General features: G+C 53.4%; 8 protein-coding genes across 8 annotated transcripts in view; 4 read left to right on the top strand and 4 right to left on the bottom strand.

Annotated features, from left to right (window-relative positions):
• Positions 1 to 951: 951 nt before the first annotated feature.
• Positions 952 to 2,258, bottom strand: SNOG_06718 (hypothetical protein; the record flags this gene model as incomplete). The annotated part of the gene is made up of 4 exons (XM_001797029.1): positions 952 to 1,006; positions 1,118 to 1,140; positions 1,189 to 2,144; positions 2,219 to 2,258. The coding sequence occupies 4 exons, from the start codon at positions 2,256 to 2,258 to the stop codon at positions 952 to 954; spliced, it is 1,074 nt and encodes a 357-aa protein (XP_001797081.1).
• Positions 2,259 to 2,271: 13 nt separating this feature from the next.
• SNOG_06717 (hypothetical protein) lies at positions 2,272 to 3,831 on the bottom strand (the record flags this gene model as incomplete). The annotated part of the gene is made up of 2 exons (XM_001797028.1): positions 2,272 to 2,543; positions 2,793 to 3,831. 2 exons carry the CDS (start codon positions 3,829 to 3,831, stop codon positions 2,272 to 2,274), a joined length of 1,311 nt encoding a protein of 436 aa, XP_001797080.1.
• A 1,137-nt stretch (positions 3,832 to 4,968) lies between these two features.
• On the top strand, positions 4,969 to 5,846 carry SNOG_06716 (hypothetical protein; the record flags this gene model as incomplete). Its single annotated transcript, XM_001797027.1, has 3 exons — positions 4,969 to 5,223; positions 5,420 to 5,599; positions 5,769 to 5,846. 3 exons carry the CDS (start codon positions 4,969 to 4,971, stop codon positions 5,844 to 5,846), a joined length of 513 nt encoding a protein of 170 aa, XP_001797079.1.
• A 1,956-nt stretch (positions 5,847 to 7,802) lies between these two features.
• On the top strand, positions 7,803 to 9,095 carry SNOG_06715 (hypothetical protein; the record flags this gene model as incomplete). The annotated part of the gene is made up of 1 exon (XM_001797026.1): positions 7,803 to 9,095. One exon carries the CDS (start codon positions 7,803 to 7,805, stop codon positions 9,033 to 9,035), a length of 1,233 nt encoding a protein of 410 aa, XP_001797078.1. The 3' UTR covers positions 9,036 to 9,095.
• Positions 9,096 to 9,172: 77 nt separating this feature from the next.
• SNOG_06714 (hypothetical protein) lies at positions 9,173 to 9,585 on the bottom strand (the record flags this gene model as incomplete). The annotated part of the gene is made up of 2 exons (XM_001797025.1): positions 9,173 to 9,412; positions 9,469 to 9,585. The coding sequence occupies 2 exons, from the start codon at positions 9,583 to 9,585 to the stop codon at positions 9,173 to 9,175; spliced, it is 357 nt and encodes a 118-aa protein (XP_001797077.1).
• Positions 9,586 to 10,930: 1,345 nt separating this feature from the next.
• SNOG_06713 (hypothetical protein) lies at positions 10,931 to 13,165 on the top strand (the record flags this gene model as incomplete). Its single annotated transcript, XM_001797024.1, has 2 exons — positions 10,931 to 11,067; positions 11,115 to 13,165. The coding sequence occupies 2 exons, from the start codon at positions 10,931 to 10,933 to the stop codon at positions 13,087 to 13,089; spliced, it is 2,112 nt and encodes a 703-aa protein (XP_001797076.1). The 3' UTR covers positions 13,090 to 13,165.
• A 4-nt stretch (positions 13,166 to 13,169) lies between these two features.
• Positions 13,170 to 14,857, bottom strand: SNOG_06712 (hypothetical protein; the record flags this gene model as incomplete). Its single annotated transcript, XM_001797023.1, has 3 exons — positions 13,170 to 13,737; positions 13,793 to 14,156; positions 14,205 to 14,857. The coding sequence occupies 3 exons, from the start codon at positions 14,855 to 14,857 to the stop codon at positions 13,480 to 13,482; spliced, it is 1,275 nt and encodes a 424-aa protein (XP_001797075.1). The 3' UTR covers positions 13,170 to 13,479.
• A 779-nt stretch (positions 14,858 to 15,636) lies between these two features.
• SNOG_06711 (hypothetical protein) overlaps positions 15,637 to 16,565 on the top strand; it is a gene marked incomplete at both ends in the record, with an annotated part of 1,859 nt that continues 930 nt past the window's right edge. The window contains 3 exons of the mRNA XM_001797022.1: positions 15,637 to 15,751; positions 15,775 to 15,877; positions 15,926 to 16,553. Of these exons, the coding sequence (XP_001797074.1) occupies positions 15,637 to 15,751; positions 15,775 to 15,877; positions 15,926 to 16,553 (846 nt within the window). The remainder of the gene's footprint in view (positions 15,752 to 15,774; positions 15,878 to 15,925; positions 16,554 to 16,565) is intronic.

The raw sequence follows: 16,565 nt of genomic DNA, 5'->3' as shown, positions 1-16,565 counted from the left end.
CCTCGCCTCTTGACAATCCATGCTTGAGGCGTCGTCATGCCTCCAGCACAAAGCGTGCAGCTGTCCGTGTATGGAAACGGTATACGTAGTATGCCTCAGTCAAGGTGTAAAGTTCTGACTCACGAAACACATGTGTATCCTGCAGGAATGGTTTAGGTTGGTACAGCTTGGGTGTCCATCGAAAGAAGCTACTTCGTGTGCTGAGCGGCCACTTGAGGGAACGAACTATCGGGAGGCGCCGAGAGGGCAGTCATTGAGAGATACGCGGTCTTTGAAGCCAAGAAAAGAGGGCGTTGGAGAGGCTGGTAGCGTGGGAAAGGGCATTAGTGCCTGATTAGACGGTGATGCGTGACGTGTTCGTGAATGGCGCTAGCAGCGGCAGGACTGATAGCATTCATCACGCCCAAACAGCTTGCCAGCGGAAATGGCGGCGGATTGCATTACAAATTGAGGAGTCAAGTGCTGGAGGCATGTAAGAGATCCAGGATTCTGACTTGTAGATGCATCGCATGTCGTACTGTAGTTGGTCTGCAACCCTGTCAGCCACGCGCGTGAACCAGCACAACGGTAAGTGTTACAATGGCAAAAGGCTTACCATCTCTCAATTTTGAGACGTTCAATCATCCGAACCGTTCAGAAGCCAGCCCGCCACGTCGGACTACCTCTTGTAGCTAGTGGGATCTGCTATCAGTGTACCCAGCTAATATGGTCTTGTCGCCAGCCCTACGACAGGGATAAACACAAGCTCTGCAGGCCATACTATTGAATACGTATGCCTCTAATGTTAGCCGGAATTAGTTCTCTTTAGAACCTACCCAATGTAGAGACGATGAATAGGGAAGGCGTAAACCTGTGATATGTCTGTGCATTCTGTACAGAAGCTGCGAGCTGAAAAAGCTAGAACAATACAAGGGAATGCTACGACGACTTAGCGCCAATGGCATAAGCAGTCTAGGATATGAGCGGCTCTGCGTTGTGGATGAGGGTCGCGGTGTGGTAAGGGGCACTGGCAGCTGTAGGTCAACGCATCTGATTCTGACACACCCCATCAACATTTTCTTGTAGGTTCCAGCACCCGTAGCTTGAGGCTGATTACGTCGTTCGAAGATATACTGACTTCTTCGTCGGCTCTATCTCCACCTATGCTGGTCAGCTACGAGGCAGTGAAAATGCACACGCCCCACTTACAAACTTGCGCTCGCCATCCGTAGAAACCTCGATATGGCCCTCATATTTCCATTCATCTAGCTCCGCTGGACTCAGGATAGTACCATTGTCAATCGGAATATATGTCTCGTTGACTGAGCGCAAGAAAAACGAGGAGATGGTGTGGCTGTTATGAACCACTTCGTCAACGATCTCAGCCCATGTTCCAGAAGGCAGACTACATTCTTGAAATGGAAGAGACTGTAACGTATCTCTGTGTCGCCTGGCGAAGTCCAGGAATTCGTCGCTGCTCGAGTGAAGACCACCAAGGCTGAGGGATCGCAACTTCAGCCAAGTCTTACGGAGCCCAAGACAATTGAAGACAGGTGCGCGAGGCCCTAGCTCCAGCTGACGCGCAGAACCTTCCACAGGATCCCAGCCACCAACGTGCAAGATGAGATGCCGCAGCTCATTAGTGGCTGCCAGTAAATGACTAAGGTGAGCAAGCGCCTGTCTTTCTTTATTTGTGGATGTCCCGAATGACCCCGCTCTCATATTGTCGCGAATAAGAAGGATTCTGATATGGAGTTCCAATGATGTTAGGTTCTGGAACAGAAACCGACCAGCCTGAATATCAGAAGCATCAGGAAAGCTGAAGAAATCGAAAGTGAATGGGGTGCCAGGCTTCCTATCATCGAAAGGAAGGATGCGCAGCTCCCGAATACCAGTGAACTCGGCGAGATGAATAGCTCCGATCAGTTGACGAAAGGGATGCGTGGAAGATCTAGACAGACCGGCTGGGTGACCATCGAATTGGCCTTCGCTACTCGTAGAGTCTCTCGGAAGTAGATCCTTCATGAGCTTTTTCTCGGAACAGATCAGACGAGGGTGAGGCGAGTAGACCACCGAAGACACGTCAGTGGTCCACTCCAAGGCTCGAGCAATCGTATGCAGAAGTACGCCACTGGCGCTCAAGTCTACTTGTTCCTTGTATAACTCTTGATACCGTTTCCATCTAGCGGGAGTTCAGTATTTGCTCCACAGCGTCGGGGTTATAGACTGTTGCACGGACCTTGTTTGTAGACTTCAAAATGACGAGGTTCTGAGGCCATCGTATCTGTTGTTCTAGTTTTCGTACAATTCCTTTCCACTGGAAATCGCAGCATTGTAGATAGAACCATCAAAGATGATCGCTTTGACGTATTTTTGGAGCACAGGGTTCAACGAGATATTCTGCAATGATCCCATTGCAACATATCGAGCGCACGCAATCACGCAACGAAAGAGCGCGGGAGAAGCGTTATCTCGAAGTTTCCTTGATACAGCCCTTGCGGCCTTGAGGTCAGAATTGTCAAGGTGGCTAAATACCTCGAGCTGGAGCTCTGTGGGCAGCAGTTCTAAGCGCATCGATGTGGAGAGTATATGGTGTTTAACAGATACCCTTTGTAATCGTTGGAGTAGGAGCGAGATGTGTGCTTGCTCAGGTGTGGGGAAGGGAGCTAACCTGGGGCGCTAAAGGTAAAGTCAGGGTCAACTGACGGGGAGCGGATAGAGCCTATCATAGGTATCCTGGCTTCATTTCACGAACTTCACTATGCGCTGTCAAGTGAATGTAAAGCTGGAGAGCTACTGCTTTCTGAGTTTACTTAGCGCTGCCATGACACCATCGCTTAGTTCTTCTTCCTTTCTTATTGGTGGCATGATAGCCTCATCATCAGCAAGCCGAAGATTGTCCATCTCTTCTGCAGGACGATGATCCGGTCTCCTGTCTGCGTCTGGAACGGAAGAGTTGGCCGGTGCAGCCGATTGCATCTCCAATGGGAGTGGTACCACCTGATCCACTCGTTCGCGTGCCACGCTTGTGGAATCCTCCTCTATGGGCATATGGTGTTCAGCGTCGGCCCTGGACAGGTCTCTTGACATAGTGGCCCGCGTATCTTCGCGATTGAGGACTCTTCTAGCCGCCTTCTTGACCCTGAAAGGTTCCCTCACGGCGTTGGACCAGCGCTGAACCTTCTTCTCTCCCCAGCCTGCAATCAAGCCAATCTCCTCCGGCCCAGCGTTTATAGCGGTGCGAATACTGCCGAAATTTGAGACGAGACCGACTGCGTCCGTTTTGTTGATGCTGCGTGGCACTGTGATGAACTCGACCATCTTCTCCGAGTAGGTAGAAGACTGCTGGGCCCGAATACTCGTCGGTGCAGCGTTCTCGAAAGTCTTGAACAGCTCGAGATAGCGCCCGGCTTCCTGGGCGCTCCAACACAGCATCACGGTAACATTGTTGACCAGTGACGTCTTGGACAGTTCCTTCAGCGGCTCCTCGTGGTTCTCAATGTCCACCATCGTGAGCAGGATGCGCAGATTGTACTGGCCCTTGAGGTCGCGTATGCGATTGTAGATGTATTCTGGGTGCAGGCGGTGGTACTTGAGCGACAAGAACAATGCACACGTTGTCGCACCGACCACATAGTCGGCAGGAATGTCCGAGTACTCCCATGCGACCGAGCGCACATTGTTCAGGAGAGGGTTGCCCTTCTGTCGCGGCGAAACCAAGATCGAACTTGGGCCCGATCGGGATGGAAGGGCTTGCGGTTTCGGCTGCTGCACCTTGGGCGCATTCGCTGTCCGCGCTGCATTGGCGGGTCCATTCTGGGCGGGATTGCCAGCGCGGGCGCTGTTATCCATACTCGCCACCGGGAAGCTGCGTAGGCATGGGGCTGCGCTGTCGCGGGCTTTGTGGTGGTGGCCGCGCTGTCGTGGCGTTCGTTTGGGGCGTGCACGTCTATGTCCTAATCAGAGAAGCCGATCCGACATGCCTGGCGCAGCCCTGGAGTGTCAAGTGCACATCATGTGACTGTACACGTGACAACTGGAACAACGGCTTCGTCCATTCGCGATCTCCTGCACTCACCAGCCGTCACCTCCCACCCCACGCCGCCCGTCACGCCCACACCCAGCACCGCTCCGCCAGCGCCAGCATCCCCGCGAGTACCGCCGCCATTTTCGCATGCGCATCATCTAGAGTGCCGCCCACTTCCTCTGCCGCGGTCGATCCGCGCGGAACAGACGCCAAGCGCTCACCACCAGCACTTTCACCCACCTTTGCACGCCCGCCGCACGCCCACGGGCTTCCGCCTGCACGTGATATCACCGCAGAGTGCAGTATTCATGTCGGAGCACACGGCCAAACGCCAACGACTGGATTCGACAGGACGATTCTCACCGGCTTCTCCGCCCTTTGACGTCGTCGCCAAGGCGAGCGGCCATACAAAGACGCCCATTCATCCACGCACGCCGACCTCACCACCCTATTCCTCGATGAGTTCGCAGGCCAATGGAGGCCCTGCTACGAGTAACGCCGCAGCGCACTCGGACAAGAGCCCGTCCTCATCCACGGCCATGTCCCAAGGTGTCTCACAGTCAACCACCTCTGCCACGAACCCACATCCTTTTCCGACACCGGCGAGCACCGCAGGGCCCTTTTCTTCTGCGAACATCGATAGCGACGGCGATGCGACGATGGAGGATAGTGCCGATGACGATGCAGCAAGGTTTGGACACCACACTCGGACAAACCACGACCGGCAAACGCGAATAGAGTTTTCGAAACAGGGAGGACTAAAGGCCGCGGAAGGTGTAAGCGGAGATCAGCTCTTCATGGTCGCCCGCTCGAAATGCGAGGTGTCGAGGCCGCACCCCTCGCAAAATCTCTTCCGGCTATACAGCCTGGAAGCGCTGGCCAGATCGGTAGCGCGGACAGATCCGGTGACTGGAGAGAAGATCAACAAACTCCGGAAATCATACGAGGGCCATATCAAACAAATGCAGATCGCCGGAAAGCCGAAGGCACAGAAGATGGAGAATGTCTTCATGGAACCATTGTGCTATCCAGCACAAGAGTGGAACCTCCTTAAGGTGCAAGGGAAGGAAATAGAGAAGGCGCTCAACCCGACCCAGACTGCGCTGGACCCTGAATTCGGCAGTCTCCTGGATGGCGCATTCGCGGGCATCGCTCCTGGACCGCTACCTGCCGCAGACACCACCCGATACAGGACATACATTGGCACAGATGACGCAGTAAAACCAAAACCACAGGATGGACCACCGCATCGGCCGACGTCATATACTTCCGCCGCGCCTACACCAGGGAACTCTGCCTCAGGCAGAGGCGTGTCCAGACCCGAACGACAGGGTTCGAAACGACACTACACAGATGCAGCGTTCCAAGGATATGGCGAGGGCTATAACGACGACTTTGGTGCGGATTCAACAGGTGGAGAGGACAACGCACAAGGGAACATGGCCAAAAGGCGGAAACTTCAATTTGAACGAACCTCTCACTCAGTCGAGGTGGGCGGTGCACGACGATAGCATCGACGACGAAAAGGCAGATCGCGTTCTTGACTTTGACAAAAGCTTCAGAGGAGGAAGCAAGCAGAGCAACAGAACGGTGGTGCGTTAACCCTCGTCATCCAGGACCGCGACATCAGAGCACCACGTCAGTTTTCTTTTTCTTTTGGCATCATCCGGCAGTAGCAGTGGGGCGGAGCGCTTTATCAACGACCCTTTTAAGTTATTACTTTTTCTCTTTCTCCCTTATACATATACTCGGCACACAGCAGGCGTTGAATGAGGGGCACTCTGGACGCATTGGAATTACCGACACGGGACGCTACCCTCTTCTCGATACGGAGAGATGAGTATGGGCTGTGCATAACTCGGGCGGGTTTGTTTAAAGCCTTATGATACCCTTTTTTAGTATCCGAACATGCACATTTTGCATGCGTTGGATGGAAAATGTTAAAACGAATGCAAATCGTGAATATTACTCGAGTGCTTGCATGCATTGGCTCTTGATTTCTGTGTCTTATCTTGTTATTGCTGCTCACGAACCCACAATCCCGATATTACACTTGGTTCTACAGACTTGAAAGAGCCATTGCTGCGTTCACTCCTATCCACTGATTCTTAATGCGGGAAATTTGTGGTCGATGTCTCCCGTACATGTTCGGTCGATGAATCACTCTTCGTAATATCATTTGTCCCTTCCTTCACGCTGCTACCGGGCGCCTAGCAATATCCTCTGATCGTTCGGCCCCCATGTTCAGGTGCAGCACAGGAGTATGTATACTGCGAATGGCGTTCAGCGTGGCATATCTTTCAGGATGCTTGAACAGCCCTTACTCAGAGGTAATTGACACGGATTGAGGATGAAAAGATTGAGAGCGGTGTCTACTTAGAGCTCCCTATCTGACATCTTATGCTGTGCTTACAAGCTCCCATATATATAAGTAGCAACGCAAGTCTGAAGTCTGCCACAGACACCGGTGGATCACAGGCATCTGTTCAACTGCGTGATCTGCAGGCCGAAGAATCAAGTTCATTGTTGACAGTGAATGAAATAATGTGCGTGACCATATAGTTGCGCTACAAAATTATGACAAAGAAGCACGCAGATTACTTCCCCGTGGCTGGTGAAAGTGATTTTCCTCTGTAGTAGCAACTTGTAGTGGGGAATCCCGTGGCATCGTACGCAGCAGGACTAGGGATACCTTGTTGGGGACTTCTGGAGCGATATCATGGCCGGTCACCCCATTGATGGGCTTGAAGGAGGATTTTCCGGCGTTGCGCTTCTGCTGTCGCTCGACAAAACGATTGGATCTGTAGTTGAATCCAACGACGCCACCTCTTAACCTGCTCATTGTTACCAGCAAAGAGCCACGAACTGTTCTTCTACTGATATTGATAAATCGGGTTGATGATTTGAAGTCATCGGTTGGGAGAAGGGGCGAGATTATATGATGATAGCCATGATTCCAAGATTATATTCTTTTGGGGCATCAACACCTCCAGGGGTTTAATCTGCATGACAAACCTCAACGTTGTACGTTGTTGTCATCAGCCCCATGAGAGCCCACTGTGGTGTCACTGGCGTGTAGTCGAGGGAATCAATAAAAACTATTTTCGTCTCCGTGCGTCGCTAGTGCCTCGGCCCGCGTGTCTGTAGTGGATGGTACCGAGCCCCTGTCGTCTCCCGAAACCCTTCCATTGAACCAACCTTGGAAAGCTTCACGGGCCTCCGATTCTGAATAGTATACCATGTTTCTGCATCTTCCCAAAATTCTGCCTGGTTCCGCCTGCGGTCTTGAAGGTCTTCGGCCGAGTACCATTCTGGCTAGCCATCAAAGAACATGTCGAAGAATGCGCTCTCTGGCGATGCGCCGAGCGATCCGGCTCGTGGCTTGATGCCCCACCTCAAAGCGGCTAAACCAGGGGGGTTGATCTGCAAGAAGTCTCGAATATTTGTGGCTGAGCCTGGACAGTCTGTTTAAAGGAAACATGAAATGAGTTGAAACAACCTCAGCGCATGCAAAGCTAGAGGAACTTTCCGGGCGAGAAACAGATACGCGCTTGCATGCGCCATTGCCGTGTAAGCGGAGCGAGCGGAGTCGTGGCGTGCTGGTAGGGGTAGGTATATTGAGCTTAGTGACCCCCGAGTTTCCTGGTCTGCAGACCTTCGCTTTCTTTATCTGAATCTTCGTCACCTTCGCTTCTTTGTCCTTTGTCGAATATTGTTTTCATTCAAGGTTCTTCTATCTGTCGCTACTGCCCTGCATATCGTAGCAGAGTTCAGGACAAACCCTGACGACGGCACGATGTCATACTTACCAGCTCTGCTATTGCCTCTTGCGGCCCTCCTCACGCCCACCTTGGCCGCCGACTCGTATGTCTCCAGCAACTCTGAGACACCAAAAGACAACAATGGCAACTGCAGCTGCTACGTCGTTTCCACAGGCGATAACTCAGATACACCGCAGTACTTTCAATACTACCGGTTTTACGACTTCCGGAACCTTGCGGGTGGCTTCGATACTGCACCACCGCTGATCAACGACACGCAAAATGCATCGGCGCTTTCAACATGGCAGCCCTCGATTTTCAACAGCGACAATTGGATATCAGACTGGGGTATCCAGAACTGGAGCAAACCTGCAACCGACGACTTCCCAGTGCCTCTGACGAATTCCTACGCAAACATCTACATGGGCGAAGAAGACAACAGCACCTTCCTCACGCTTCGAACCTCTCGACACAATGACCACCAAACCGCCGGTGAAATCGAGAACCAGCAAAAGAACCTGATGCACGTCTCCATGCGCATGTACGGTCGTGTTGTCGGCGACCCTGGCGCCGTAGCAGGCTTCTTCACTTTCTATGACGACTCCAACGAATCGGACATTGAGATTCTCACGCGCGATCCCAAGGACCAAACCCGCTACACCAACCAACCGTCTGTTGACAAGAGCGGCAACGAAATTGCCGCTGCATCTACTGGACCGACAAACCTTGCGCCCTGGGACGAGTGGCAGACCCATCGTATCGATTGGTTGCCCAAGGACAGCTTCTGGTATCTCAACGACAAGCAAGTTGCCGCGAATACATACAGTGTGCCACGCAAGCCGAGCTATTTGGTGCTCAACATGTGGGGTGATGGTGGCGAGTGGAGTGGCAACATGACTGTTGGAGATCACGCCGAGTTCCAAATACAGTGGATTGAAATGACATTCAACACTTCTGGACCATACACAGGTTCTCAAAAGGCGGACAAGAGAGATGTTATGGAGAAGCGAGGAAGGAAGACTTGCGGTAATGTGTGCAAGATTGATGATGTAAAGCAACTTGGGACACCTGAGATTGTTTCCTATGGTGTTGATGGCGAGGAAGACGACGGTCTGTCCGCGGGCGCGAAGGCAGGAATTGCTATCGGTGTCATTCTGGGCGTTGCGCTTCTTGCTGCTATTGCATGGTTCTTCTGGCGGAAGAGGAGAGCTACATCAGTGACGAAGAGCAAAGAAGGATACGAATTAACGGCCGATCAAAGGAGATAGCGCGGAGAACAAAGAAACGAGTATCTACGAGTAATTCTAATGAAAGCTGATGTATTGTAAGATTTGGCGTGTGTCATCAGTGATCTTTGCAACAATCGGCTGATATTCATCAGATACTCAGTGATGGCCATATTTGACTACCACTCGGGTGTACCCAAGAGCTCTTCATGCTCGTGTGGGAGTCTGAACTGCGTCGAAGCCTGCAAAGAATGGGCCGGAAGATTCCGCGCGTTGCGACCATAGTTTTTCTTTTCGTATTTCACATAAGCCGTGAACACTTGCTTGTATCGATGCAAGACGTTTGGTGCTGGTCCTGCAGTATCATTAGTACCATCAGTCAGTGACCGCTGTGCCATCGTGACATACTCAAAGTGTCCCTGCAAAAAACCGTAACATTGAATTGTATGTGGATTGAACTGAACAAGTCTCTGACTTTGGTCACATCGAAAGCAATGTCGAAAGGAGTCTTGTTGAGTCGCCAAAGTAGATGAATGTCTCGAAGGGCGGCAAAGCGCTTATTAACGCAGTGTTGGTAGAGGCGGATGAACATTGCGCCTATCTCCTGATTTGGATCGCAGCATAGCTCGATGATTAGTTCTTCTAAGTTTGGAGGAAGTGTCTCGCTCAAGCTAGCTGACGCGCTGTGCCCATGAAGAGTACGCCAAGGGATCCGTAGCCGACTCAAGCATGGCATGAGTTCTAGTGAATGCAGACCTTCCGATCGTGCGGCCTCGCCCAGTTCATCGTCTTCATTGTTTCCCTCTCCTATATAGATCTCACGAAGAGTGTTGCGGTGTTCCTGTAGTGCACCTGCAAGACAGGTGTACCAGTCCCCAGTGTTTAGACCACAAAGAATGCTTTCGAACTTGACTAGTTCCTTGCATGCCCGTATCATAGCGCATACGGGCACTTGAAGGTCGATATGGCGCAAAGCTAATTTTGAAATCTGCGAAGCTCTTGTAGGCCAGGTCCAAGGTTGACCTGCAACGAGCCCTCGATCGGCATCAGGAAGGGATAGGCTCCGCTGGGCATTCCAACCATCTGAGCAGAGGGCTTGTAGTCTCGGAAGCAGGACTAGCGGGAAAGCATAAGTTTCGTCAACCTGTTGAACTTGCGAGCGAGGCTTGAGGTGCAGGGAAAGTAATTCGTGAAACACGTGCATACTTCTGTTGGGTTCAACAAGATAATGCCGAGCAATATGCTCAAGCAGTAAACCGGGTTAAATCAGAAGCTGGTGATGTAGGACGATCGCAACATGTTTCAACCGGGGCGCGAGGAGCGCACACATGGCAGACCAGATATGCTCGCCATGGTTGTAGCGAGTGAACAAGTCTATTGGATCCATTCCAAGCTCTTCACTTAGACCCTCGATCAGTAGCTTAGCATCACTGGAGCGTCCTGAGGTAGTGTCGTAGGGGATTTTCCCTCCCCTTCTCGTCCAGGTGCATGTCTTGCAGTTTAGTGATGTGTTGTCGTAGTGCTGGATTTCTCCATAAGTCCTCAGCAAGCTGCCGAAGACGTGACTTGGTTGCTTGATATGCGCGTATAACACAGGCGTGCTAACTCGGTGGAGCATCTGGCTCACCTGACACAAGCGGGCAAGGTGCTTAGACGGCCGCTTCCAGGATTCATCTCGATTGACGTGTTCAACAACGCGCAGAAGCAGTACTGCTGGTAAGCTCTCCATGGTGTTCCAGGTCGCACGTATCGGTGCCGGGGTGCTTGGGACGCGCTCGCATGCAGGCGTGCTCTGGCGGGGTGTGGCGAGCAGTTCCCCGCACTACCGACGCGGACGCGCCTGCCCTGAGCTGCCGTCACCGCTGCCAGCACTCGAGTGTTCGAGGCTACAGCTGTTTCGCACTCACACGTCCCGCCACGCATCCACCAAGTCCAACATGTCTGCCAGCATAGACTCGGAGACGCTCAAGCAGTACTTGGCCGACAGCCCGCCCACCATCGTTCCACTTGCCATCAAACCCCACTTCGAGGCGCTTTCAGACAAGGAGAAGCTCTATGCTCACCATATTTCCGTGTAAGGCACCTGAATCGTTCCCCCAGAACACCACTAAGCATACCCAGAGCCTGTTTTGCGGGCACCCGCATCGTCCTGCGACAATGTTCAGCCGAGTCGGAGCACATATACGACTTCATCATCGCATTACACAAGCACTGCAGGGGCGACTACACTGCTCTGGCCAAGGAAGCTGGCCTATCGCAGGAAGAGACTGACGCGTACCTCAACTATGCTGCTCAGTTCCTCGGTAACCTCGGCAACTACAAGTCTTTTGGCGACTCCAAGTTCGTGCCACGCCTCGAGCCTCGCCAATTCAAGGCGCTTGCAACCGTTTCCAAGGAGACTCTGGAAATCTATGAGAAGTTCAAGGACTCCGTCTACGCTGGTGATGATCTAGGAAAGTTGCATCTGGGTTACCCCAGCGCCGGCCACGTTTCCACCTACTACCCTGACAGCCCCAACATTACCAAGGAAGAGATTGCCGGCGTCAGCGACTTCCTCGAAAGCAAGGGCCTCCTGCCGGAGAACACAAGAATAAGCAAGACGGGCGATGGCTTTGCTGTTCTAATTGCCTCAGCGTCAACCTCTCCACCGCCAGAAGACCGAGACCTAAAGGACAGCGAATGGACACTTGACGATGGCAAAAAAGTGAAGCTTGTCTTTGGTGACTACTCACAGGAAATGGACACCATCGCACGTCACATCGAAGAGGCGAAGAAATACGCAGCGAACGACAACGAGCGCGAGATGATGGAGGAATACTCCAAGAGCTTCAGAACTGGCTCTTTGCAAGCGTTTAAGCGGAGTCAAAAAGCTTGGGTCCTGGACAAGGGACCACAGGTCGAGTCAGACATCGGCTTCATCGAGACCTACCGCGACCCACACGGCATTCGCGGCGAGTGGGAAGGCTTTGTGGCCATGGTCAACAAGGAGCGTACCCAAGCATTCGGCAAGCTCGTCTCGACAGCACCACAATACATCCCACTGCTTCCATGGGACGCATCCTTTGAGAAGGACAAGTTCCTTAGCCCAGACTTTACCTCGCTCGAGGTCTTGACATTCGCTGGAAGTGGGATCCCTGCCGGTATCAACATTCCAAACTACGATGACATACGGCAAAACTTTGGCTTCAAGAACGTCTCTCTTGGCAACATCTTGAGTGCCAAAGCACCCAACGAGCAGATTCCTTTCATCAAAGAGGCGGATCTGGCAACATACCAAAAGTACCGCGACCCCGCTTTCGAAGTCCAAGTCGGCCTGCACGAACTGCTTGGCCATGGATGTGGAAAGTTGCTGCAAGAAACCTCGGCAGGCGAATACAACTTCGACTTCGACAACAAGCCCATTTCACCATTGACTGGCAAGCCAATAACCACATGGTACAAGCCCGGTCAAACGTGGGGCAGCGTCTTTGGGTCTCTCGCTGCATCGTACGAAGAGTGCCGCGCCGAGTGCGTGGCCATGGCGCTATCTTGCGAGTTCCCCATCTTGAAGCTCTTTGGTTTCGGCGACGGCACTGTAGACATGAACTCCGAGGCTGGTGACGTGCTGTTCACTGCATACCTACAAATGGCGCGCGCAGGCGTTGCAGCCCTTGAGTTCTGGGACCCGAAGAGCAGGAAGTGGGGACAGGCGCACATGCAAGCCCGCTTCTCCATTCTGCGAACGTTTTTGAACGCAGGTGTCGAGTTCTGCCAGCTCGAGTGGGAAAAAGATGATCTCTCAGACCTCACCATCCGCCTCGAGCGCTCTCGCATCTTGGATCTCGGACGTCCGGCTGTCGACGACTATTTGCAGAAACTCCACATCTACAAGGCGACGGCGGATTTTGCGGCGGCGAAGAAGTTGTATGACGATGTGACAGATGTCGAGCCCTTTTATGAGAACTATGTCAGGCCGGCGGTGCTGAAGAAGAAGACGCCGAGAAAGGTGTTCGTGCAGGCGAACACGGTAGAGAAGGATGGCAAGGTAGATCTCAAGGAATACAACGCCGACAATGCGGGCATGATCCAGAGTTATGTGGAGAGAGAGTACGTTTGAGGCGCGATGGTGAAGCATGGCACATTAGACGGTACAAATGAATGAAGGGCCAAAGACACGACGGTCGCATAAGCGAGGCATGGTTTCTGAGCAAGTCCTTTGTGTGATGCTATCTACGAGCGAGTACTGTACAAAGTGATCATCGCATCTAGGGCAGTCCTGGGTATTCGTTCCATCGTCTTCGTAAAAGTGCATCTTCCAGCATGTACACTTGATCCTCACCGCTTCTCCATGACCGTCTGCTTTGGCTGTCCATATCCTGACCTGCCGCATATGCCACAACACGATTGCCCGCGAAGCGCGATGCGTGGGCTGAAATGTCGAGTTGATCAACCTGGGCCAACTCAACAGCTCTCGTTGGTGTTCAATTCGTTCTGGGTCGATTCCCTCCTATAGGAAGTATTCTCCGCGTCCGCCTCTGCCCGCAGGCACTGCTCGTCGATGATCGGGCACCGCCGAGAAGATCTGGAACTCTGGCTTCAGGTCCTCGCCCAGGTTCATAATGGATGCAACGTTTCCGCAACGGTAACAGTAGTTGGGCGCTGACCAGACAGTGACAACATCCTTGTCTTTGAAATGGTACTTGTAACCTTCATTGACCAATTGATGGGCACGTGCGATGAGTTGCAGACCATTGACGTGGTTGAACTAGAATGCGGTCAATCGATTGATTAAACATGACAAGCATTGGGAGGAAGCATACCTCGGAAGAGACCTTATCTCCAAACAGCCATCCAGCGCCTCGTGGCGATACAGCCCAAGTATCCACATCTTCAGGGTCACTCCATACTAGATCGCAGAACGCGCCTTCGTGCGGAATCTCCTGCGCTCGTGCAACAACGCGGATCTGGTCTAATGTGCGGATCTCTGGGCTGAGACCTCCGTGGACGCAAAGAACCTTTCCGTCGACAATGGCGGCCAGAGCGAGGAAATCGAAGACTTGGCAGCATGCCTTCCATACAGAAGCATTGCCATACTTTGTCTGACACTCTTCGTAGAAGCCATAGACCTGAGTAATCTGTCGAGACTCGTGGTTTCCGCGGACTAGAGTGACGCGGTCGGGGAATCTGCGAAAGTCAATTCCACCATAGTCGATGGAGTGCTAGTTGACTTACTTTGCCTTTAAGCACATGAGCAAGGTAAAAGTCTCCAAGCTGAAGTATCCTCGGTCTACAAAGTCACCAAGGAAAATGAAGTTCTGCTGGCCATTGCCAACAACTGTATTACGCGTCGAGTCGGCGTCTGAGGCCGAGCCCATACTCCGCCTGTCATGTACACTTCGGCTGCGGCCTCGCTCCTCCTCTTCCTCGTCGCCGTCCTCGTCTTCGCCATCGCCACCGGGCGGACTTACAGGGCCGGTGTAGTTGGGATCGCGCTGGAATCTTCTCTTCATCTTGCGCTTGACGCGCGGGTCTGTGATGGCAGTCGGAGGCTCGAGGTCTGCGGGGTTGATTGTGCTTGGTAATGTGACTGGGGGAGCTATAGGCGCAGCGGGGGTGTCGTTGGGCATGCCTCCAGCGACACGGAAGAGCTCGAGGAGGTCGTAGAACTGGCCGTGGATGTCGCCGCACACCGTGACTGGAGTCCGCACGGGCTGGATGTTGGATTCTTCCATGAGACACTCCTTAACAATCTCACACAGTCGCTTCATATCAGCCTCGGGCAGGTACTTGCACGTCTTTGCCTGCTCCAGCCACTCGTCGGGCCCCGCACCCTTGGACAGACGGGCTGGTCCTGGCTGCGGGACATCGCTCTCCTTGGGTGCCATCATGTGTCGTCTTCGCAGCTCGATGCGACTGGAGTGGGAGGGGGCGTCAGGTGCGAATTCGCCGCTGAGGGTGCAGCAATGGCGATACAAGGAGGGTCGGTCGTGTGACGGTGGGGTTGGTGAGGCGTGACGTCGCGGCGCTGAGCAGGCTCATGGGTGCAAGGCGAAGGATGTCTAGCACGTCTCATGCATGGTGAGGTGGAGAGGTGGAGCGGGAGCGGCTGCGATGTCATTGGCATCGAGTGCTTCTACTGCGAGGTTCGCATGCGGCCGTGGGGTCCCTCGGCGCTTGCAATGACAAACCCCCGGTAGGGCTGTCCAAGACCATTCTTTCCGTGCCCGCGATGCGCCCATGCCCACCGCGTCCAGCTGTCTTGGAGAGAAGTCTGCATCTGCACCTTCCCAAAAAGCCTCAGTAGCAGTCGCGTAAGCAGGAAGCAGCATCTTCTACCACAAACCACAAAAGCTTGCTCGTTCCCAATGTTCCTCCCTACAACCTTCCGCCTGCCCCTCTACACGCCTCCCTCACTGCACCACACTACCAGCCTGTGCCCAGCGCTGCCTCGATAAGGCAGGACACGTCTCTGTCGCCAGGCCGCTCCATACACGGTAAGAATCACGTGTGAGCACTCTCGCCAGATGGCTAATTACTCCACCCCAGAGGCTTGTCAATACCACTTACATACGCTCCGCTCTCACCCACCAGGCACCAGACACCAAACACCAAACACCAATCACCAATCATCAATCACCAATCACCAATCTCCAATCACGTCGAAATGGCTCCTCAAGCAGGCGTCAATGGCGTCCTCCCCGTTGCAGTCCTCCAGAAGAATGCCCCGTGCCCAGCCATCCCGTGGCCCGCAATGCGAAGCACAGCCGCGCCTGAAGCTCGTATGCCGACGACTGCTCCCCAGGCTTGACCCGAAGCGAATTCGAGACGATGGTTGGCGACGAATGGAAGCCCGGCGCGGGAAAGGTGGACTGGGTCAACTGGAGAAAAGGCAAAATCTCAAAAGAGTATGCTTCTTGCACTCGCTCACATGTCCCCGTCTAAACAGATTGCAGTGCTGCCAAACCCTCGAGGCCAGCCAGAGCATACATACACGTTACCAAGCAGGAACACGTGCCCATGCTCGGGGACCGCATCCGCGACTCCACCTTCCACGACGCCGCAAAGTCCTGGCAGGACAGCGCCCTCGTCGGTCCTCCCACGCTCGAATTCGCTCCCTTCTCCAAGATGCCTGGCGGCCGCCGCAGGAACGACAATCGACAGGGCACCATCGACCAAGATCAGGAGTTCAAGGACTTTCTAGAAAGCCTAACGAATCCCATCACAAAGTCCGCTGCGCCAGACGACACGCAGAAGCAGGACAAGGTCAAGACGACGCCGCTGATCGAAGCACTCCGAGAGAAGAAGGCGAACAAGGACAAGCCGAATGCCAAGGGCAGGAACGCTCGTGGAGACGCCAAAGAAGATGCTACGGAAAAGAAGGCTTCAGGCAAACAAGGCAAAGAGAACGCCGCGACCGCCGGAGACAAGAATCGTCGCATAAGCAAAGCTGACAAGGCCCAAGCCGCCAAGGAAGCCGTCAAGATTCTCAACAAGGAGGCCGCATCAGCCAAAGAGTCGTCCGCAGCGGAGAAAGGCAATGCCAGCCCGGGCTCAGAGCGCAAGCGCGGCAACGTTGCTGGAGTCAAATCTCTG

The sequence above is a fragment of the Parastagonospora nodorum genome (genome assembly GCF_000146915.1).
Source record: "Parastagonospora nodorum SN15 chromosome Unknown scaffold_10, whole genome shotgun sequence".
Lineage (NCBI taxonomy): Eukaryota > Fungi > Ascomycota > Dothideomycetes > Pleosporales > Phaeosphaeriaceae > Parastagonospora > Parastagonospora nodorum.
This window is presented reverse-complemented; position numbering and strand designations above follow the sequence as displayed.